At 33.9% G+C, this 25,647-nt stretch overlaps 1 protein-coding gene across 4 annotated transcripts in view; it reads left to right on the top strand.

Moving 5' to 3' along the window:
* Positions 1–25,647, top strand: part of LIN9 (lin-9 DREAM MuvB core complex component) — an 81,742-nt gene that overhangs the window by 18,317 nt on the left and 37,778 nt on the right. For 2 of the 4 annotated variants that reach the window (XM_074222821.1, XM_074222819.1), the window contains exons 2-5: positions 3,908–3,940; positions 7,529–7,623; positions 11,769–11,873; positions 18,055–18,188. In XM_074222821.1, coding sequence (XP_074078922.1) covers positions 3,908–3,940; positions 7,529–7,623; positions 11,769–11,873; positions 18,055–18,188 — 367 coding nt within the window. Of the gene's footprint in view, positions 1–951; positions 1,019–3,907; positions 3,941–7,528; positions 7,624–11,768; positions 11,874–18,054; positions 18,189–25,647 lie in introns of all 4 variants that reach the window. The other 2 variants (XM_074222822.1, XM_074222820.1) reach the window with 2 other exon arrangements.

Raw genomic sequence — 25,647 nt, 5'->3', positions numbered from 1 at the left:
TGATAGTGGGAAGAAAGGGAGTCCACTTCAAGAGTAGACAGTGTGAACAAAGACAAGAAGTAAGAACAGAGCAGAATAGGGAATTGAGAATTACCTAATTTTGACTCAGATGTGAACTATTTAAAAGGCATAGTTCTAGGTGTCTGAGAAAGGGCTGATCAACTGGTCTTTCCTTAAAGACCTGTAAAGCTTTTGGATAATTCTAAGTGTTAGTTTTTTCTTATAATAAGTTGTCCATGATGGTTAATCTACTCCCAGGACTTGACTATGATGATGATGTTAATAATAATATTAATACTATTTCAGTACTTCAAAAGATTCTTCAGACAGCCTTTATGGGTGGTACAAAAAATTCATTACCTGCTAGCCAATTTTTCAATGGTTTTTCACAACTAACTGAATCATTGAATAACACACAATGCATCTCTAAGCCCATGTTAATAGGATCATAAGATTTAAAGAGACCCTAGCAATCTTCTTGTCCAACCACTTCTAATTTCAGAAATAGTTGAAAGGTCATAAAATATAGAGGATTATAAATTGTGAATTTATGGAAAAGGCAGGGACCTTAGAACCTGATAGATGACTTGGGTTCTAGGTTTTCTAAAAATGGCATAGACTGGGTTCTTTATTTCAAATTCAGTACTTTTTCTATATATTTGACTGTCAAACATAGAATCAGAGTTCTACCTCCTCATTTTACAAATGAGGAAACTGAGGCTTGGTGTAGCATTTGCCTGAGTTTGTGCTGTCCTCTAGCATATCTTTGGGTTCATTTCTATGCTATAATGAAGCATCAGATTCTTGTAGAGGAACAATAATAATAATAATAATAATATTAACAGTACCTTATGTATAGCAGTACTTTATGCATTGTCACATATATTATTTAATTTGTTTCTCACTCACTATATGAGGCAAATAATGCTTGTAATCATTCCTATTTTGTAGGTAATAATATCTCCATTTTTAGAGTGCTTTATTTACAAAGCTTTTTCGTCACATCACTTATTGTGAGGTGAGTAACGCAAATGAGATTATCCTCATTTTAAAAATGAGAGGAAGCAGATGTAGAGAGGCTATTTTACTTTCAGGACACAGCTAGACATGCACACAGCCTTAGCTTTTCTGATTCAAAGTGAATTGTTCCTCCACTTAACTGTACTGCCTACTTCAAACCATCTCTTCTTTCAGATTTCTAGCTTATGAACCTTCTGTCTTCTACAGGATCATTTCCTGAATTCTAAAGAAAAAGTTTAATTTGATTGTCCATGATAACACAGGCTCCATTTTTACATTTTTTTAAAAATAAGGATTGTGACAATTTGAAATGTTTTTACAGAAGTTACAATTTGATTGAGATAGAGATATTTTTTATAATAGATATTTTTATTGATAATTTTGCTTTTTTAAAAAGTTTATTTATTTTTAGTTTTACAATTTTTCCTCCATTCTTGCTTCTCTCCCCCCATCCCCCACAGAAAGCATTCTGTTAGTCTTTACATTGTTTCCATGGTATGCGTTGATTTCAGTTGAATGTGATGACAGAGAAATCATATCCTTAAGGAAGAAAAATAAAGTATGAGATAGTAAAATTATATAGTTTTGCTTTTATATCACTTAAATTTTCTTCTGTCACCCCCTCTTAGGAAGGCATCTTTTTAAAAAATAAAACATTAAAAAAGAGAAAGAAAAAAGGGCAATATTCTGTAAAACTAAACAGCATATCAAAAAAATCTGATTTTATATGCAATATTTCAATATCCATCCTCTTTCCACCTCTGTAAAGCACCTTCTTCACAAATTTGGTCATTCTTCTTGTACAATATTAAGTTTCAGTTCTTTTGTTATTATTATATTATGAACATACAGTTTTCTAATGCTTTATATTGATTTTCTGGTTTCTCTTACTTCACTTTGTATCAGTTCATATAGGTCCCTCTTTGCTTTTTTTCATTTTCATTTTAGTCATCATTTTTTATGGAAGCTAAATGACCTAGTGATGGAGTTGTAAATCTGGAGTCAGGAAGACCAAAGTTCAATTCCTACCCAAGACACTTAATAGCTGTGTCATGTTAGGCAAGTTGTTTAATCTCTTTGAATCTCAGTTTCTTCATCTGTAAAATGGGAATAATAACTGACACATACCTCCTAGGATTTTTTGAAGATCAGAGGATATACAAGTTGCTTTGCAAGCTTTAAATCACTTTATAAATTTTTTTAAAATTTTATGATACATAAATGCAAAAAATTATTTGAGTTAATATTATTACAACAAAGTGATATTCCATTACATTCATATACTACTATTTAGCCATTTCCAGATCAGTAGTCATTTGCTTTGTTTCTATTTTTTTACTACTAAAAAAAGTGCTGCTATAAATATATTAGTGTTTAGGGGGGGGTCTTTGGTTTTTTCTGTCAGTCCTCAATCTCCTTGATCTGTCTCTACAGTCTGTGACATTGTTGATCACTCCTTCTTCTTTGATAAGAGAGGAGAGCATCTCAGTCGGTTTTCAGGACACCACACTTTCCTGGTTCTCTGAGTGTCCTTCGGGGTTCTGTCTGGGCTCTCTCCCTTTATACTACTTCATCTGCTGATATCAATTTCCCTGGATTTAATTATCATTTCTATGCTGATGATTCTCAAATCCATCTAGCCTGCCCTAAACTCTCTGCTGACCTCCAATCTCACATACCTTCGAACACCTTTCAGACATGTCAAACTGGAAGTGCAGTAAACATTTTAAACTCACTATGTCCAAAACAGGACTTGTCACCTTTCCCCCAAACCCTCCTCAACCCCCCCCCCTCCTTTTATTGTGAAGGACAACACCATTGTCCCAGTTTTTGGACTCATAAATGAAGAGTTATCCCAGCCTCCTCATTATATCTCTTCCTTCCCCCCTCCTCCTTCTCCCCACCATAAGCTAATCTCTTGCCAAGGTCTGTGGATTTCACCTTTGCAAACATCTCTCATGCACCAATTCACATGGAAAGGAAAACACTGCCTCCACCCTAGGGTATCTCATGCCTGGACTGCTCCGGTAGCCTGGAGGTGGGTCTGCCTGCCTCAAGTCCATTCTCCATTCAACCACTAAAGTGATTTTCCTAGAGCACAAGTCTTTCCCCTGCTCAGTAAACTCCGGTGGCTTCCTAATGCCTCCTGGACCAAATACAAAATGTAGTTTGGTCTTCAAAGTCCTTTATAAGCTAGCTTCCTTCTACCATTCCAGTCTTCTTACTCCCCAATGTATATTCTTCAATCTAGTGAATTGGTCTCTTGGCCATTCCATGAAGAAGACAGTTTCATCTCATAGTTCTAGTGTCCATCCCCCTTGGAATGTTCTTCCCTCCTCTACCTAGCCTACTGACCTTCACTGCCTTTAAGTTTCAACTAAAATCTCATCTTTTACTAGAAGCCTTCCCCCCAACCCATCTTAAATCTAATGTCTTCCTTCTGCTATTTCCTATTTATCCTCTCTGTAGAGGCTTTGGGTATACTTATTTGTATATTGTCTTCTCCATTAGCATGTAAGCAAGCCCCTGATTGCAGGGACTGTCTTTTGCCTCTTTTTTTATTCCTAGTGCTTATAAGAGTTAAATGAATGTTGATTGATTGATTGGAGTATATACTGAGCAGTAGTATCTCTGGGTTGAAGACTATAGCCTTTATAGTGATTTTCTTTGTACAAATTCAGATCGCTTCCTAAACTGGTTAGAATTATTTATTATAGCTCTACCAGCAGCACATCAGCATGTCCATCTTTTCACAATCCTTCCAGTATTGACTCTTCCTACTTCTATCAGTTGTCTCTTTATTTTGGATTTCAATCTCTTATCATATATTTGATACAGACTTTTTTTGACTGGCATGATTATTAACTTACTTTATTTTTGATTTCAGGTTCTTCAGCAAAAGCACTTGTTAGTTTAAAAGGTAAGAAGTGTGATTTTTTAAAAACATGGCCTAAATTGAGGATTGATAACTAACAAAATTAATCTGCATGTATACTTATTGCAAAGCAGTTTTAAAAGTGCACCTTTCACAATGTGATTGAATATTCCACAGAAATTAGGTAAAATGATGGTATAGTAGATTGTCACATGAACACAATGTTTAAAAATGTGTGATTGACTAAATAATATTTCCATAGTTTTGCATCTTTGTGGTATCTAGTTGTAATGTAGATAGTGATACTGATGTTATTACAATCTCATATGGGATATGTCCATAATATGTTCTTTTCTATTAATAGATATCAATCTGATACATTATAGCTTTAGTTATTATTTAAATAACATGAGCACTTTTGATTTATATAGTTTAATTTAGATAGATTAATCATTAAATATGTAAGAAACTTCATTAATTCAATTTAATTTGATAAATTTTTTCAAATGTTTTTTCTGTTCTAGGCAGTAATGACACAAAGATTAAATAAGATGCAGATGTCCTCTAGAAGTTGTAATCACTAAGGAATTACAATTAGGTGAAATCTTTTGAATTATAAAAAAAATATCAAGAAAGACTATATTCTCAGCTTTGCAAGCCTTTCTTACATTGTATAATTATTGTTGAATAATTATAATTTAACAATACATTTTTAAAGCATCTGTACTTGAGAGTATTAAACACCATTTAGACATTTCCAGTCCCATGGAACTATTCCTTATAAATATCGACTCAAAGCTAATTAGAATTCTTGTACAACTCTACTTTCATTTTTCTGAAGAAAAGAATATATAAAGGACTATATGCTTTAGATTTTTTGCACTTTTTCTTTGGTCTTGTCCTATGGGTCCTACAAACCCAGAGAGACCATGTATCTTTGAGAAGGTATATCTGATTATTTACCTACCAAAAAAAAAATGCCCTCTTATTGCTTTTTCAAGGGGGCAGCTCTGGAAATGTATATAGTATTATTTACCTTCACAAAGTAGCTAATGTATTAGGTTTTTATTGTATGAGATTTTCTTATTTGGTATGCTCACATTAGCATAGTCACTTTAGTATACCGACTGTTTACTTCGGTTTTTAGTGCTAGAAAATGAATTTTTTCAACCTAATTTAATTTTCATGTTTAGTTATTTAAGATATTGAATTTTAGTAGCTTTCAGCAGAAATATTATTATAAAATTAGGTATATTAGACATACCATTGAATTCTTTCTTGCCAACCTTCCTGATTTTAGCCAGGATTATCTTTAAGGAGAGAAAAGTCAGGAATAATCTGATAACACACACACACACACACACTTAGATTTTGGAAAAAGAGTTTCAGAGGGATCAGATAAAAGATAAGTAGGATCTCATGAACTAAAATTCCTAAGAGCAAGGTCAGCCACAGAGGGGTGGAAAGTTTTCAAGAATGAAATTGTGAAGGTACAAAGAAAAATAATTGTGATGAGGAAAAGTGAGAGTTGTCTTTAAAAAAACCTCCAATATGAATGCACAGGGAGCTCCTTAACCAATTTAGATTTTAAAAGAAATATGTAGAAGAAGCAAGGGCAGGACACTAGTAACCTGGAAAATTCCCAGAACTGGGTGATTAGAATGGTAACAGGATACAGGGCCTCAAGTTCATTTCATATAAGAATTGACTGAAGAAATTAGAGATATTTAGCCTCGAGTAGAGAAGATTAGAATGCATCTTCAAGTATTTGAAGAGCTTTTTACATAAAAGAAAGATTATTCTTTTTTTGTTGTTCCCAGAGAGTTGAACTAGGAACAATGAATGAAAATTGCAAAGAGACAAATTAGTGCTTGACTTAAGGAAAATCTTAATAACCTTCAAATCTGCCATAAGCAGAATATGCTTACAAGGTTGGAGAACTGAAGTTTTTCATATACTTGATAGTTATATTTAAGATCGAATTCTCAGTGGGTTGAACTAATATGACTTTTGAGATTCTTTGTTAATGCCTAGACAAATATTATCAGATCTGATTAGGGGAATTTCAGTTTTTAATGCATTATATCTCATATATATAATATATAAAGTGTTCCATTAAGAAATTTTGCTTAACTATATTATTCCCCTATTGACTCCCCTATTTCAGTTAATGCCACTATCATCCTTCCCTACTAAAACATAAACTTAAAAGTAGTCCTCTACTTAATTTTTAAAAGATCAGTTGCTAATTCCTGTCAATTTGACTTTCAAATTATCTTTTATATTCATACCAACCTAGTTAAATACATTATTCCCTTTCACCTGAAATCCTGCAGTAATCTAACTAATCTCCTTGTCTCTATTGTTATTCCTATGTATCAAGTCTACATGTTCCTGCCAGATTAATTTTCCTGAAGCCCATCTTTGATCATATTACTTCTTACCTCAGGTCTTAAAGTCTTCTAAGACTTCAAGTTGCTTAGCCTTTAAGGTGTTTTATAATTTAGCATCACCTGTGCAGTCTTATTTCCCCTATTTTACTTTTGTGTACTACTAATTTAAAAACTTATTCCTGAACATTTCCCTAATTGATTCAATTTCTGTACCTTTGGTCATAATATTATTTATATCTCTAAATGTATTCCACCCTCACCTTCATGGTTCTGTTATTTCCATCTCTCCTTCAAGATCTAGTTCAAAGGTTACTTTTCATCATGAAATCATCCATGGAGTCTCTTATATAATCTCTGACTTTCTATATTTCAATAATACTTTCACATTCTGCCTTAAATTATCATTTTCATCCTTATATCTTGTTAGGATTTATATTTTCTTGAGAGTAATGACTGTTTCATCTTTTAATTTTCTGTAGTATCTATTACAGTATCTTGCATGTAGTAAGTGTTCCCTAAACATCTGTCATATAAAGGAATTTTTAGATTTATTATAATGACTTTAAAATTATTTTTGGAGTAATATAGAAAAAAGTCTTTTGTTATATGTAGAACAATTTAAAAAATTGATTTGTGTTAACATGCCTTTCAATCTCAAATATGAGAAAGCTGTTTTTATTATCAGTAAAATATTCACATCATAACCAGCGAAAACAAAAATATTTGTTGATATACTCATATTCATATCATATTAATATGGCAGCTCATATATATGTGTGTATTTGTATGTATACATACATATATATATATATATATATATATATATATATATATATATCCCTGAAGGATATTCAAAGCACTTTACAGACATTATTTCAAGATAGTAAAGGCAGCATTTAAATCCTTGTCTTTCTATCCACTATACCACATTATGTGACTTACTCTGGATGTATGCATACATACATACATATGTTTATATATATATGTGTGTGTGTGTGTGTGTACACACACACACACACATTATACAGAGAGAGATAGATGTCTATCTATCCATCTGTCTTTTCTCCTATCAAGTTAGTGAAAAGATCCAGCATAGGACTAGATCTCCTAACTTCAAATCTAGTTGTTGTTGTTTTTTTCCACTATAACACATGGCGTTTTCTTTGAAGTATTTTAGAATCTTATTGTCTCCATTACATTAAATTTAAAATTGTATTAATAATGTGTAATTTTACCACAGAGGGAAGCTTATCCAGCACATGGAATGAAAAATATAGTTCCTTACAGAAAACGCCAGTTTGGAAAGGCAAGAACATATCCTCTTCGGTGGAAATGGTAAAGTATAAGTCATTTTTCTTTTTTATAGTGATAAAGAAATTCTTTATATATTGTTACAGAATAACACTTCTCACAGATAGGATTGCTAAAAGGTTGCCTTTCCCCCTAAAAATATTTGAGATACTTGGATGAAAGTAACGGATACTCTCTTATTTTTTCAAGCATAATTCAATCAGTGAAAATTTAATCAATTCTTACTGAAGCTTCATTTTTATTCTCAAAAAGTATATTAAGAAAATTATTGTATATGGCTCTATGATAGGTAATATACATAAAATAATTTCACATATTTTGTTCTTATCTCACTATCATGCTGAATTGTTTTGAGTACAATTCTAGTTTTTTTAAGGATTATCTGTTCACTTAGTGATGAATTCTTCGGTCATGGCAACATATGAAACACATTATAATACAAAATAGGCATCAGTCTTTTGTATCCTCTTCTGATTTCCATTATGACAGTGACAGTAAAGAGACAGCCAGCACAGTGCTAAGACTCACATGGTTTTTAGATCATACATAGCTATGGATATTCTCAATGTGAGACATTTATCAAATAACCAATGAGTATTAGTTTTGACTACAAGTGAAAACACAAGAAATAACAAAAGTTGTGGCTAAATGGAACTATATGAAAAAGCAAATGTTTAGTAGTTGATGGAGTTGATTTTATTGTGTGTCCAAAGGTAGTAAGAAAAACCATTTCATGGGACATTTGATCATGTATTTCAGTACCTATATTAAGTATTTGCAAAAAACTCAACACTAAAGTAATTGTGGCTTATACACTAATATCTATTGCAAAAGATGAATAAAAATTCAGCAAAGAATTTAAATCAACATATACTTTCATGGTTTGTTGATTTCAATGCAAAGGTGAAAACCTGTCAGGACAGCAAGACATAAAATGTGAATTACAAATAAAAAAATCAAAGCAATCAAAGACTTGCTGTCAAAGCTCATATATATAGATATAGATATAGATATAGATATAGATAGATATATATTGAACACTTTCTTTAAGAAAAGAATTAGAAGATACTAGACTTGGTGAGGAGCAAATAAATTCACAAAAACCGAAATTGATCATTGTATAACAGGTAGGAGATGGCTTAGTACTGGCATGAGACTCAGTTCTTGAATTCACTATTTATGTGTAGTCAGACCACCATCTTGTTAGAGCAGAGATCTGTTTGTATCTAATAAGAGCAAAGACCATTAGTGTAAAGTTGAGCAAATAGAAGTTGAACAAATTTCCAAGAACAAAAAACTGAAATGTGAAATGAAAATATGAAAAATGGAAAGAAAAGGCAACAATAGACTATAGTAATTTCATATAGAAGTTTAACTACTGCAAATGAATAGCATAATATGATGACCAAAGAGCCTCTAAAGTACCTTATGCTGACTCTTGACTGACTTCCAAGAAGAATGAGAAAACAACCAAAGTTAAACCATTGTATGATACAAACAACTTTGTAAAATTTTACATGGGAATGTAAAATTTTTTTTTGATGTTGGTTAAATTCAGAATTTTCAAAAGATTAAAAACATGATTTTTTAAAAAAATAATGGGAGTTTCTAAGATTATTGGCTCATAAAACAGAGAAGTAATGGAAGATAAAACAATTTAAAGTAAGTTTGATGAGAAATTCAACTAAGCAATGCCCTTCTGAGAACATTTAGGAATGAGAGTAGGACAACAGAAGAAAAATGAAAAAAGATTTACTAGGATATTGATGACAGACTTTTTTTTTGCAATCAAGGACATAGGAACCACATATTCTTCCTAACATCTCAGTATCCTTATAGAGAAGAGAGAAATGAGATTAAAGAGAATAGAGATACTAAAAACAGCCAGATTAAACAAATAGTTATATAGGTTTCATGTTAGAAGTGATAAAATTGCAAATAAGATAAATAAGATATCTGAAGGAATGGAAGATAGCATAAGTATGTAAAAAACCCTAGACTGTATTGATAGTTTTAAAAAGGTTATTTAGAATATAGTAATGACTTACCTGCTTAGTTTTCCATCTATTTATATTTTTTTTTGTGAGGGCAATATGCACATGAATTGAGGGAATCCTTAGTCAAAGTGTTTAGTACCATATGAGGTAGGCTTTTTTTACTAACAGCATTCCACATGGAGGACATAATTTACCATTACACAGTTGACTGAAATATGTAGATCTTACTATGCTTATTATTTATTAATTATCTTTAAAACCTTTTTGATCCAGAAGAGTAAAACACTGATTTTTAAAGTTCAGCTTCTAACAAGATGTCTTCTATGTATATATCAAAATTATTCAAGATACCATGAAAGATATTACAACAGAAAGACTCTTTATTTAACTTACGGATCATTTATGTTAAACAAGACATAATTCAGGGAGATGTGAAGGAGTTTGATGCTCTCATGGAGAAAATCCAAAAAAGCATTCGAATTCAAGAAAGATTCTATATGGTTAGTGATGTTCTCCTGATACTTCCGTTTGCAAATGACGTCATGCTACTTGCACATACTAGCCCTGGATTCTTCTGGATGTGAACTTATCACTCAGTAGTTTGCTATAACTATGAAAAACTAAATGGGTAAAGAATACATATTGTCCAGACTATGAAATAGCTAAATTGAGACTTATAGAGTTTTTCCATCTCTGTGCGTATATGTATGTAAATAAATAATCTTGGTAAGCCACTTTAAATGTAAAATAAGTACATAAACAGGATAAGCCGTCTGGATTGACTTTGGGAAAGAATGAAGCTTGAAAAAACCTAAACTAGAATATCAACATAGCAATGATTTTGAATCCCCTTCTGATTTTTCTTTTAAAAAAATTATATTAATTTTTTTTTTCAATTAGCAAAAATCTTTTTTTTTCCTCTCTCTTCCACTTTCCCCATTGGTGACTGGAAGAGAAACTTATGATAAGCAGTCAAGCAAAACAAATTTCCACATTGGTCATATCCAAAACCTACCTGTTTCATTATGTACCCTGACTCCATCACCTCTCTCTTAGGAGATGGGTAGCATGCTTCATCATCATTCAGAATTGGGGTTGGTCATTATGTTGATCAAAGTTCTTAATTCTTTCAAAATTGTTTGCCTTTGCAGTCTTGGTTTTTTTTTTTTTGTAAATTGTTCTGGTTGTGCTTTTGTATTTGTTCATACAAGATTTCCCAGGTTTCTCTGAAACAGTTCCTTTCAGCATTATTCCTTTTGGCCTAATAGTATTCCATTCCTAAAGCTCTTTTAATGATCTCATACTTTCCCTAAAAACAAAGGCCATCTTTTTAATGCCAGTATTCTTTTGAAGTTGCATATCTGTGACACATGAAACACTGGTCTTTAAAGAAATAAACAAATATAATTCAGAAGGCAGTGGAGTCATACATATGATTGTGGTAAGTACTTTGCAACATGTAACAAGTAACAGTAAAGACTTTCAATAAAGAATATCATCAGTATTTCTATGATTGAAGATGTGTTGATCATGTGCCTAAAGCTAAGTCCAAAGGATAGCCACCCCTTGTACTTCACCAATACTTCTTAATGTATCAATAAAAAGTAAGGAAGGTCTCCAGTGTATTAGGCGAACCCCTATGACAAACCTGTGGTATACAAAGTCAGGAGTGGCACACAATAAGTTGCCAGCTTGTATTTTTAAGAAGGAAATATGGACTGATGAGATCATAGATCCTATTTGAGTTCTTGAGAATTTTGTGCTCAAGAAACTTATAGTAAAAACAAATAGTGGTGTTTAAACAACCAGATAGAAATAATTCTGAAATAGTCAAAAAATTATATTTTGTATAGACCAAGTAAAAATGTATTTTAGAGGTAGATAATCAAGAATAAATAAACTTGTGATTGATGTGATTGCCATTTGGTTTGGATAGGAACCCAACCATGTTTCAGGCTGATGGAGTAGAACTGAGACAGGAGATTGGGAGACTGATCATGTGAAAATATTTGTCTGACTGCTTTCTAAATAAATTTCTCTCTGGCACTTTTTCTTCCATTGACATTTCTAATCAAGTCATGGATATATCGTCCTGTTGTGGGAATATATATCGTATATAAGAATGGAAAATTGTTCTTTTTCATTTAATTCTTTTACATTTATGCCATATAGCCCTTCAGAAATTCAAAACGAAGCCGTCTTTTTTGTGAAGATGATGACAGACAATTAAATACAAGGTCCCCTAAAAGAAACCAGAGAGTTGCAATGGTTCCACAGGTATGTGTGAGTCAAAAGCATTTTGTAAAATGAAAGAAGAATTGCAGTCTAGCATAATACATTTGAGCCAGCATTTATAAATTTTTGGGAAATAAGCTATTTGCAGAAACTGGTATCCAAGAATCAAAGTGAAAATTATGATAAAAAGTGATACTCTTTATTTCATTTATTTTTTTAACTTCATTTATTAGCTTCAAACTTGAAACCAATCCTACGCCTATGCCCTTACTCTTTGTTCTTAAGCATAGCAAACATTAAGTAAATAGATTTGTCGTGTGAGAACTTTTTTCCTGTCATAGAAATGGGGAAATTAAGTCCTGTACACCACTACTGCTGAGGGAGCATGCAGTCTTTTTCTTTTTTATCTCAAAGAGTATAATGTATAGAGTGAAGACAAATAACCCCTTTCACTATTAGCATCCTTAGTTGATGCTCTATATTTCAAAATGACATATAAGAAGCTAAGAAAGAAAGTACTGAATTTAGTAATGCTATAATACTGCTTATACAAATCTTACAATACATCTTGATGGATTCTGCTTCTCAGAACAACTTCTGATAACAACTTCAAAAAATGGATTATTGTAATGTAGATTTTTATTTTCCTATCAGCACTATTGTCACTGAGTAGTGTTTTAAACTACAGATAGACCAAGAGTATTTTATAAAATTGAAGAAATAGCAACAATACATTCCATAGAAATTAAAAATAATGAAACCATTATTTGAAAAATAATGAAACCATAAAAATAATGAAATGACAGTAACCTTGCTGATGGTCAACTGGGTGGTACAGTGGATAGTGCACTGGACTTGGAACCAGGAAGACTTATCTTCATGAGTTCAAATCTGGCCTCAGATCCTTATTAACTGTGAGACCTTGGGCAAGTTGCTTAACTCTGTTTGCTTCAGTTTCTCTCATCTATAACATAATCTGGAGAAAGAATTCCAGCATCTTTGATAAGAAAACCCTAAAGTGGGGTTATGAAGAATTGAACACAACTGAAATAACTCAACAACAACCAAAAACTTTTTATACAAGGAACTTTAACCCTTTTTAGGAGAAAATTTCTTATGTTTTTTTTCCAAGTATATGAAACATTCATTTAAAAAAATTGAGTTCTAAATCCCCACCTTTCCCTTTTCCCTCCTTGAGAAGTCAAGCAATTTGATACAGATTATACATAGAGTCATACAAAAACGTGTTTTTATAATTAACCATGTTGCAAAAGAAAACAGACCCAAGAAAAAGAAGGTAAGTTTAAAAAACAATACTTTGATCTTCATTCAGTTCTGTCTTTGGAGGTGGATAGCATTTTTCATCATAAGTCCTTTGGAATTATCTTGGATTGCTAAGAATAGCTAAGTCATTCACAGTTGATTGTGTACAGCATTGCTGTTACTATGTACAGTGTTCTGCTTCTGCTTCCTTCACTTTGCATCTGTTCTTCCCAGATTTTTCTGAAGGCATTTCTCTTGTCATTTCTTATGGCACAATACTACTCCATCACAATCAAAAATCACAACTTCAGCCTTTCCACAATTAATGGGCATCCCTAATGTGCTTTCAAATTTACATACAGCACAGACAAAAATTAGTCTTACTATATCATAAGACTATTAGTCTTATTATATTAATTTTGATTGCCTCCTTAGACTTTAGAAGGATTTAGAGATAGGACTTGTTTGAATAACCCTTGTTTTTGTTTTATATGTCGTCTAGATTTTCTCCTTTATCCTTTCTTCCACCCATAACAAAATTTTTTCAGAAGAGGAGAATTAAAAAATTCAACAAAATCAATCAATGTCAACAGAAAATCTATTGATATGTAATATTCTACATCCTTATACCTCTTCTCCACCTATGCTGTGGAAAGAATGAGGTGTCATCTTTAGCATCCCATTTATTTTAAGTTTTTACTTCTTCAATAAAATTTTATTTTTTTCTCTTTCTCCTGCTGCCCCCAATGAAAAAAAGAAGAAAAACAAAACCCTTGTGATAAGTATGCATAGTCAAACAAAAGCAAATTTCCATGTTGGCCATGTCCAGAAATGTGTGTCTAATTCTGCATTTTAGGTCATCACCTCTTTGTCAGGAGGAAGGTATCATTCTTCATTATGGAATCATGGATGATCATTATACTGTTCAGAGTTCTTATGACTTACAAAACTTAAGTTTAAAATTGTTGTTACAGTGCAAATTGTTGTCCTGATTCTATTCAGTTCAAATATGTCTGCTCATGTTTTTCTGAAATAATCTGTTTCATCATTTTGTACAGCACTGTTGAATTCCATCATGTTCAAAAGTATTGTAATTAGGGCTCTGCATATCTGCTGTGGCAAGTCTTCAACCTTTAAGACCATATTTAATTTGTGAAACTAGAAGTTTGAGAGTCAGGTCTGCTGAATAAGTGAGGTTTAGTAATGTCTTCATCAATCAGTCCAACAGTAAACATTTATTAAGCACCTACTGCATGCCTGGGACTGGGCTAAGCACTGGGGTCACAAAAAGAGGCGAAAGGCAGTCCCTGCACTTGAGCTCACAGTATGGGAGAAGGGTGCGACATCATGCAAACAAATCTTTACAAAGCAAGCTGTGTAAAGGATGAGTAGCAACTAGTTAACAGAGGAAGACACTGAAATTAAGAGGGGTTTGGGGGAGCTTCCTGTTTGATTGTGTCAGTTGTATCTGACTCTTCATGACCCACTTGGGGTTTTCTTGGAAAAGATGCTGGAGTGTTTTACCATTTCCTTCTCCAGCTCATTTTTCAGATGAGGAAACCAAGGCAAATAAGGTTAAGCGACTTGCCCAGGATCATACAAGCTTAGAAGTGAAGTTAGATTTTCCTGACTCTAAACTTGGTATTCTATCCATTGCTTCCTGTAGATGGTGGGATTTTAAAGGAAGTGAGGAAGGTCAATAGGCAGAGCAGAGGAGGCAAGAGCATTCCAAGCAAGGGGGATGGACAGAGGAAGTGCCTAGAACTATGAGATGAAACTGTTGTTCATGGAATGGCCAGGAGACCAGTGTTACTGGATTGAAGAATATATGTTGGGGAGCAAGAAGACTGGAATGGTAGAAGGAAGCTAGCTTATAAAGGACTTTGAAGGCCAAATTACATTTTATATTTGGTCCAGGAGGCATGAGGCATTAGGAAGCCACCGGAGTTTACTGAGCAGGGGAAAGACTTGTGCTCTAGGAAAATCACTTTAGTGGTTGAATGGAGAATGGATTTGAGGCAGGCAGACCCACCTCCAGGCTACCGGAGCAGTCCAGGCATGAGATACCCTAGGGTGGAGGCAGTGTTTTCCTTTCTGTGTGAATTGGTGCATGAGAGATGTTTGCAAAGGTGAAATCCACAGACCTTGGCAAGAGATTAGCTTATGAGGGGCGGCTAGGTGGCGTAGTGGATAAAGCACTGGCCTTGGAGTCAGGAGTACCTGGGTTCAAATCCGGTCTCAGACACTTAATAATTACCTAGCTGTGTGGCCTTGGGCAAGCCACTTAACCCTGTTTGCCTTGCAAAAACCTAAAAAAAAAAAAAAAAAAAGAATATTTAGGGGCGGCTAGGTGGCGTAGTGGATAAAGCACCGGCCTTGGAGTCAGGAGTACCTGGGTTCAAATCCTGTCTCAGACACTTAATAATTACCTAGCTGTGTGGCCTTGGGCAAGCCACTTAACCCCCATTTGCCTTGCAAAAAACTTTAAAAAAAAAAGAGAGAGATTAGTTTATGGTGGGGAGGAGGAGGAGGGGGGAGGGAGAGATATAATGGGGAGGCTGGGATAACTCTTCATTTATGAGTCCAAAAGACTGGGGTGATGGTGTTGTCCTTCACAATAAAAGGAGGGGGGGGTTGAGGAGGGTTTGGGGGAAAGGTGACAAGTCCTGTTTTGGACATAGTGAGTTTAAGATGTTTACTGCACTTCCAGTTTGAGATGTCTGAAAGGTGTTCGAAGGTATGTGAGATTGGAGGTCAGCAGAGAGTTTGGGGCAGGCTAGATGGATTTAGAATCATCAGCATAGAAATGATAATTAAATCCATGGAAATTGATATCAGCAGATGAAGTAGTATAAAGGGAGAGAGCCCAGACAGAACCACGAAGGACACTCAGAGAATCAGGAAAGTGTGGTGTCCTGAAAACCTATTGAGATGCTCTCCTCTTATCAAAGAGGAAAGAGTGATTAACAATGTCACAGAAAAATGAGGATTTGGAAAAGGTCACTAGATTTGGCAGCTAAGAGATCATTACTAATTTTGGAGTGATCTACTCAGTAGAATGATAAGATTGGAAGCTGAATTGTAAGGAATTAAGAAGATGAAAGAAAAAGTGGAACACTTAATATAGATGGTCTTTTCTAGGAGTTTAGCTGCAAGGATGGAAAAGATTTAGGATGTTAGCAGAGAATGTAGGATTAAGTGACAGTTTTTCAGAATCAGGCAAACATGTTTCTGCACAGGGAGAGACTGAAAATAAGTGAAAGAGTGGGACTTACAGGGCTATCAGTAAAAGAGGCAAAGTTCTCAGCTGAGATTATGGAGAGCCATAGGATTGAGAAAGAATGAAACGTTTTGGGAAAACTGCAGTGGAGAATTGATAGGTATAGGAGGATTACTTAGTGGCAGTGAGGGTTCAGTTGAGGTTGTATAGCATAACTTTGTAGTAGACAGTTAAAAGTTAAGTGATTTTTTTCATTTCATTTTCATTTAGCAGATGTGTAGGAAGGAAGGCAGGCAAAGAATGATGGGAATCATTGAAGGCTGAGGCTTGGTTGGTGAAACTGGCAATTTGAGGAATAGGGATTCAAGAAAAGAGGATATTTGACCACACTTTGTCAGAAATTTCAGTAGTACATGCTGTCATTATTGAGAATGACTTATGAATTGGATTTTAAGACATTTAAAAAAAGACTTCCCAAAATTCCTGAGCAATTGGAACAAGATTAAAATGAGTAAATGGCTTCCAAAAAAGGCTATTGAAGTAGATAGCATTCAAAGAAGCTCCACTATTATAATCTTAGCATATATATATATATATATATATATATATATATATATATATATATATATATACATGTGTGTGTGTGTGTGTGTGTGTATATACACACATTTATAGTCAAAAAATATAGGATCTTTAAGGAAGAAAACTAAGAATAAAAGCTGTATGTAATTTTCATCTATGTTCTTTATTTGTACATTATATGTCTTTTAATAAACATAGAAACATGCTGGTGATGAATTTTTGTATTTCACTAACTCCAGTATTCAGGTTTCTAGCAACTATTATCTACCTATCTACTTCGAATGAAATTACATTGCAACAAAATGTTTGAATGTTTTCTGGAATTTGTTGCAACAAATTATGTCTTTTAAAAAAGAATAGAATGTTAATTTACTAATAAAGACAGTTTTCTGGTTTAGAACCTATTCTGTTTCTCACTTTAGGGAGTTTTTTTACTTCCCATGAAGCAACTTCAAAAAACATAGTTAACAGCATTCCAGAGTTAGTTTGTAGTCAGATCATTGACTTGTTAGAGCAAAGATCAAAATCAACACTGAATTTGAAAATAAAAATAAGATTTTTTTTTTGTTGCTTCTTCATTCTTTGTCATACACAATGACCTCCTTTGGGAGGCCAAAAAGGAGAAACACATTTGGAAATAAAAGTGATATAAAAACAGGTTGTCAACAAAATATATTTTTAAAATAAATGATTCAGGAAGTAGGTGAGTTGGTCAGAGAGCAAAATGAAGAATTATAGATGGATAGGCTGTATGTTGCATGAATATATATGGACAATTTGTGAGAGGAAATTGTCGTAGCATAGAAAGAGATGGGAAGATTTTGTGATATATCCCTGGAAATAGTGCCCATATTGATAAGATCTTGAATCCTTTTTTTTCATATGAAGACATTATACACACACACACACACACACACACACATATATTAAGAAAATGGTTTTAAATTTTAACTTTTATGATATGTGTTATGAAAGCCTTTAAGCCTTAAATTCTTATAAAATAAACAACTTAAATATAAATAAAAAAGTTTGAGCTTAGGAATTTTGAATGTTTTATAAAGTTTGACAAAAATATTTCCCTTTTCTGTCAAGGATGACAGATATCTGTTTTCACTTAAGAAACTGAATTTCAAATAATGTCTGTATTTTACTTTCTAGAAATTCACAGCAACGATGTCAACACCAGACAAAAAAGCTTCACAGAAGATTGGCTTCCGACTACGAAACCTTCTCAAACTTCCTAAAGCACACAAATGGTGTATATATGAATGGTTCTATTCAAATATAGATAAGTATGTATTATGTGTTATATTAATTTGAGCTATAAATTCAAATTTTCCAAACATTATAAATTGGAATCATCCATAGATGTTTGGTCCTTAGCATTACTCTTTTTTTTAGGTGAGATAGTTTTTAAATGCACTTAGCATGGTGCCTTGCACATAGTAGGTACCTAATAAATTATTATTCTCCTCACTTCCTCTCCCTTTTTAGATAGTGTTCTGTTCCCTCTCAAATAAGCCATCTATTGGGGCAGCTAGGTCATGCAGTGGCTAGAGCTCCAGCTTTGGAGTCAGGAGGACTTGATTTCAAATTCGGCCTGAGACACTTAATAATTACCTAGCTATGTGGCCTTTGTCCAAGTCACTTAACCCCATTGCCCTGAAAAAAAAAACAAATCAAATAAGCCATTTCCTTAACCATAGCTTCATTGAATTTTTCTTTCTTCCTTTTTGAAAAAGGAGTTAGAAGATTTGTTGATGAGTCAAATGTAAGGATTTTTTTAATGTGATTTTTTAAATCATCCCATCAAAATCAATTTATATCCATACTTTCAATCTAAGTACACTTCCTTTAATAGAGCCATTATTCTCAAGAGTTATGGAGGATCTTCCTCCAATATAGGAATATAACCAGTTTAATCTTATGGAATGGCAGCCTTTTTCTTTTCCTGTTTACCTTTTTTTATAAATGGTTTGAGTCTCCTGTTTGAAGATCAGATTTTTTTGTTCAGCTCTAATCTTTTCATTTAGGAAAGTTTGAAAGTTCCCTGTTTTGTTAAATATTCATCTTTTCCCCTAAAACAATATGCTCAGTTTTGCTAGGTAGTTGATTCTTGGTTGTAATCCAAGCTCCTTTACCCTCCAGATTATCATATTCCAGGCCCTTTGATCCTTTAATGTTGATGCAGCTAGGCCCTGTGTAATTCTGATTATGGCTCCTTGGTATTTGAATTACTTCTTTCTGGCCACCTGCAGAATTTTCTTCTTGATCTGATTATTCTGGAGTTTGGCTACAATTTCCCTTAGCATTTTCATTTTGGGGTCCTTTTCAGAAAGTGATTGCTGCATTTTTTTTTTTTGAATGACTATTTTGCCATCTGGTTCTAGGATATCAGATTAGTTTTCTTTGATGATTTCTTGAAAGATAGGCCCATAATTCTTAAATTATCTTTCCTGTATCTTCCAGGTCAGTTGTTTTTCCAATGAATTATTTTACATTTTCTTCATTTTTCTTTTTTTTTTTAATTTTGCTTAACTGATTCTTGGTGTCTCATGAAGTCATTAGCTTCCACCAACCCCAACCTATTCTTCAAGGAATTATTTTCTTGAGTTAGTTTTTGCATCTCTTTTTCCATTTGATCTATTTTTTCATTTGCTTAATTGTATTTTTACAAGAATTGTTTTCTTGAGTCACTTTTTGTTATAAGATTAATTTTCTCTTGCATTTCTTTTTTCCGATTTTTCCATTTGATTTTTAAAATCCTTTTTGACTCTTCTAAGAGGTCTGTCTGGTCTGGAGACCAATACATATTCTCCTCCATAGCTTCATACATGGTACCCCTTCTGCTTTCCTTTTCAGAGATCATTTTTGCCCTCCTTATCTCTAAGGTAACTTTCAACATGCCCTACTTTTCTCTTACTCATTTTGAGATTTGTTACTGAGAACTATCTCAAGGTTCTTGTGTTGGGGGAGGGGCCCACTCACAGACTGGGTGTTGTGAACCCTAGAGGCCTGCTCACTGACCTGGGGCTGTCAGTGTTAGGAGCTCCAGGCACCAGACCCATCAGTAAGGAATTTTTTCTGTGGCTTTCTTTCTGGTCCAACTGCCACTCCCTGGGTCTTTGGGAATGGTGGGAACACCTAGGCTGTGTCTGGGATGTCTGTGCCAGAATGTCAGTAACTTAGTCACTGGGTTAGGCCCTCTGGGCTGGAAACTCCAGGGTCCCTCCATCTGGGTCTCGGGCATCTGAGGTGTAGCTCTCCCAACCTGCCTACTGCACAGCTGACTCTAGTCTGAACTTCAAGATCTTTTCACGGAGATCTCTCCCCAGCCAAGACCCCCAGATTAGTTCCCATCTTCCCCCGCTGCCCATAGACTAGGTTTCTGTTCTCTGCTTTGGGTATGGACTCATGCTTTCCCCATGACAGACCTTGCTAGAAGATGTTCCACTCTGTTCTTTTTTGGGTTCTGTTGCTCCAAAATCTGTTTAGAGACTTGATAAATTTCTTAGGGAAATTCTGAGAGAAATCTGGGAGAGCTTAACAAAGTTCATGACTTCTTTCCACCATCTTGATCCAAAGTCCTTAATGTGATTTTTTTTTAATGGACAATAGTGGAGAGATACTCCACAGTAAACATTCTGTAAATTCTTCAAGAACAGATTACTGTATGCAGTGAAAGAGCTTTTTTTTCAAGTTTTATGTTAGTTTGATGATACAGACATGATTGGTGTTAAAAATTATTCAGATGGCATTTTGGAAAATATTCTTATGATTTCAAAAGATGTACTTACAGAAATTGTTAATAGGTATTCTATATATATAAGTAGGAAGAAACTGAGAATTACTTGATTGAATCCTAGCCACACAGCTATAAAAATTATGGGAAAAATTCTGAAGATTATTGTTGTTACTTGCTAGAAATTTCTATTTTTGTGCACTAATAGCTGTCTTCTTACTTCTCTCAAGCTCAAGGAATTCACAGTTACTTTGGGTTAAGAAATAGAATGATTTCTGGGACCAACTTGGCTTCTTGTTTTAGAGACTTTTATGTGAGATGGTTTCTTGCCTCTCTCCAGGTTTCTAATGGTTATGGAAAGATTATTGATGGTCAGGGTTTTATCTGAATCACATATTCAAAATCATAGAATCTCAGCGCTAAAAGAGATCTGAGTGACTACCTATACCATAATCCTTTTGACAAACATGTTTCACAATATCTAGCATTTGCTTGAAGACCTCTAGTATCTACACAAGCCTATTCCAGTTTGAAGGGATAACAGGGAGTAGCTGTTGTTGTTAAGAACATTTCCTTGAATTGGACATAATTATGCCTCTAATTCTGTCTTGACTTTCTGAGGCCAAGGAGAACAAGTCTTTCCCTTCAAATATTTAGACTACTACCATAGCTGCTTTTATTTATTTATTGTTTTTGTTTTGAATTTTTGCAAGACAATGGGGTTAAGTGACTTGCTCAAGGTCACACAGCTAGGTAGTTATTGTCTGAGGCCGGATTTGAACTCAAGTCCTCCTGACTCCATAGCTAGTGTTCTAGCCACTGTGCTACTTAGCTGCCCCATCTGAGTCTTTTCTTTGACCTAAAGAACCCCAGTTCTTTCAACTAAAATTCAAACAGCATAATATCTAGGCCTACATTATTCTGGTTATTAATATATTCTGTATATATTCTGTCTTACCTTTTCTAAATTAGGATACCCAGGACTGAACCCAATATTACATTATGTAGTATTACTGAAACAGATGTTCTACAACCTAAGATCTTATGAACAATTTTGAATTCTTCATCATTATCATCATAATTATTATATGCTTACTTTGTGCCAGGAACTTTCCTAGGATTTTACAATCGATCCTCACAACCACCTTGGGAAGTAGGTACTATTAAAATTAACCACATTTGACAATTGAAGAAACTGGCACAGATAAGGTTAATTGACTTGTCCGGGATCATCTGGTTCCTAGAATCCTCACTGACCTCTTTAGACAGCTTTCCCTTTTGTTCATCATCAGAATTGTTTTTCTTTGTGTTTTCTTAATTTTATTCTTGAGAGCCTTCTCCTCATGGGCAGGCTTGACCCAGAGAATATACAGTATGACAATTCCCCTTTTTACTTATGTCTTTTCCTATTTATTCAGTAAGACATACCCTTCAAGAGCTGTATTATGCCATTGAAGCAATTTTTCTTATCTCTTTGCTGAAACCTTGAAATTAATTCTTTTCTCAAATATAGCTTAAATATCAGATTAGAACTTGTTTTTTCTGTTTTTTTAATCACACATTTCTAGATGGTGTGATCACTTCACTACAAATAAAATAGCATCATTTTCACTTCACCCAAAAATACAGTTCCCCTTCCCCACTTCTTTTTTGCAAGAATTATATTACAAATACTAGTCTGTCTTGTTGCTTACTCTTCTTTTTAAAGGATCAATTTAAGAGGACCGATAATGCTCCTTTCCTTCTGAGGTGATGTTGATGTACTTATTTGAAAAATGAAACCCATGTTTTTGGACCTAGACTGGAATTTGTTTCGCTTGACTATGTTTACTTATTACATGGGTCTTCTTTTTCTTTTTCTTTTTCCCATGTGATTGAGGGAAGATGGGAGGGAGAATATATAATGTTCCATATTTGAAAACAAATCAGTTTTAAAAAAGAATCAAGTTAAACATAAGTCATGAAATAAGTGACTATTCTGTTTTGAGAATAGTTCCATCCAAATGTCCTTGTATTCTTAGTGTCTAACATAGTACCTGTTCTAGAATAGCTACTTGATTAATGTTGTATGGAATTAAGTGTCCAAGGAAGTTCAAGTTCCCTATGACTATTATATTATTTTTCTGTACCAAGTTTGTGATTTGTTTCCCAAATTTATCTGTTTCCTTCTTCTGTCTGGAGAGCTATATTTTTATAATATCATTTCTGTTTTATTTCCACTGATCTTCATTCAAGTTCCTTTTATCCTGCTTTCTTTCTCATATTCCTGTTATTTCTTTTTATTAGACAATGCTACTTTTACATTTTTTTTACCTTTCATTCTTTTGCTATGAGGAATACACCTTCATATTCCAATTGTAAGTCTTCTCCTGCCAGATATCAGTTGTATTTATGAGGCCAATTTTTCCTCTTGCACTAGGATCCCTGGTTAATATTCTTAAATAGGGATTTTTAAAAAAATTTATCTTGTTTTTACATTGCCAAGATTTCTCCCTTCTTCCTTCTTCCCAGAGAACCATTTTTTTAAAACAAAGTATTAAAGGAAAAAAAAGAGCAAATTAAAAAATCTGATGTAGGGTGTGGCTAGGTGGTGTAGTGGATAAAGCACCGGCCTTGGAATCAGGAATACCTAGGTTCAAATCCGGTCTCAGACACTTAATAATTACCTAGCTGTGTGTCCTTGGGCAAGTCACTTTAACCCCATTTGCCTTGCAAAAAACCTAAAAAACAACAAAAAAAAAAACAAAATAAAAAATCTGATGTCATATATAGTGTCCTATGCTCATGTCATGGTCCCTGATTGCTGCAGTGCAATAAGAAGTGCCTTCTCCTATCTCTTCTGAGACCAAATTAGTTCCTTATAATTTTGCAGTATTTTGTTTCAGTTTCTTGCTTTTAACCTTTCTGTGGTAGTCATTTTGTATGTTTTCCTGACTCTGCTTATGTCATTTTATGTCTCTATTCATGTTTTTCTGTATTCATTTTGTTCATCATCTTTTAAATGCACAGTAATATTTTATTACATTCATGTATCACAATTCATTCTCTCAGTTGATTGTCTTCTGTCTTTTTAATTTTTTTTTCCTTCAACAAAAAATACAGCTATAAAAATTTTGGTATATTTGGAGATTTCATTTTTTTATTGACCTCATTGAAGGTGTATATCCCTAGAAAAAAAAGATCTCTTTTTCAAAGGATGCAGGCATTTTAATTACTTTGATCATGTTATTCCAAACTTTTTCTAGACTGATCAGATCAATTCACAGGTCCATCAACAGTACGTTAGTGTACCTATCTTCTATACCCTCTCCAACACTTACTATTCCTTTTGTCATCTCTGCCAATTTACTCATTTTGAAGTAAAATTTCAGGTTGTTTTAACTTACATTTCTCTGATTATCAATAATGGAACATTTTTTTCTTATAAGGTCAATAAACATTTATTGAACATTTTCTATGTGCCAGACATTGTGGTAAGCACTAGGGATACAAATATAAGTAAAAAGAAAGACAGTATCTGCCATCAAGGAGTTCATCTTCTATTGAGTAAATTGAGTATAGAAAAGGGAACGGAAAGAATGGGAGGAAAAAGAGAAAAAGAACCTGCATGCGGAAGGGTGTATGGCAAGAAGTTGAGTCAAGTCAGAAGCAGATGGAGGAAGGAATGAAAGATGATTGGCCTGGATTCCTCCCCAAAGTATAGATCTTGGGAGACATCCAGAGGAAGAGGGAGAGCATGAAACAGAGCTGAGAAAAGAATGATTGTTAATAGCTGACAGCTGTTATTTTGAGAAGGATGTCTTCCTCATCCTCTGACCATTTAAATATTGGGGAATGGCTTTTGGTCTTATATGTTCCTGTTAGTTGTCTATATGTTGTATTTTATCTGTTAATTATAATTGGTGTATGTTGCGTCTAGATCTAAGGCAAGTCATTATTAATGATTACTTTCTATGGCTTTTGTTTCCTGTTCATCTCTTGGCAACTCTATGGTATCTAGTTTGGGTGTATGTATATGTGTGTGTGTGTGTTTGTGTGTGTGTGTAGATATACTTTTCTCTTCCTTTCTTATTTAAAGTCAGTTAATAATCATTAAAACATTAACTACTCAGGGCGGCTAGGTGGCTCAGTGGATAAAGCACCAGCCCTGGAGTCAGGAATACCTGGGTTCAAATCTGATCTCAGACACTTAATAATTACCTAGCTGTGTGGCCTTGGGCAAGCCACTTAACCCCATTTGCCTTGCAAAAACCAAAACAAACTTTAAAACAAAAAAAAAACCCATTAACTATTCTATGGCAGGCACTGGGGAATCAAATAAGAAATATAATGTGTACTCTTGAGGATTTTAGACTCTAATGAGGGAAGACTATACATTTTTAAAAAAAGCTGAAAAGGTATAGAGCAAGGAAATGGTAAAGTACTGAGGAGATGCCTGGGAGATTAAAGACATCTTTGAGATATCTGTCCTGTGCCTTCTCCATAATTAGAGGATGTTATAACTCTACCTTCAGATCAGGGGGGCAAACTTTAATTAGGTGTAAGTAACAAAATTAATTAATTAGTTCTTGTGAGAAAATATTTCTCAGTGATGAATTTTCTTAAGGCATGATGGAAAAGTCAAAACATTCCAAAATGAGTGAAGTCCGATGAGAAAGATCATTTCATTAGATTTATAGAATTCCTGGAAAGTATATTTTTACTTTCTTTCTCTAAGTGCACTCTATTATGAGTCAAGATCCCATCATTCCTACATTTTAAACCATGTTCCAGAAATTCAAACTCATTTCTACAGTATCATCTTCTTAATCAGCCATTCACTTCCCAAATCTACCCTTCTGCTATGAAGCATTTAGCTTCTTTTGGGCAGGGCAAATCTTCAGTTTCCTACCCTAAAGTTCCCTGGGACTCCCAGGAGCCAGTCAAAACTCCTGGACCCATTAATCATCATACACACTTACTGGAATTGTAGGGCTGATTTAACCGCCTAACAGAGCTTCCCTTCATGC

This window comes from Macrotis lagotis, chromosome 2 (genome assembly GCF_037893015.1).
Source record: "Macrotis lagotis isolate mMagLag1 chromosome 2, bilby.v1.9.chrom.fasta, whole genome shotgun sequence".
In the NCBI taxonomy this organism is placed as follows: domain Eukaryota; kingdom Metazoa; phylum Chordata; class Mammalia; order Peramelemorphia; family Peramelidae; genus Macrotis; species Macrotis lagotis.
Note: the sequence above shows the minus strand (reverse complement) of the source record. Positions and strands in the feature narration are given on the sequence as shown.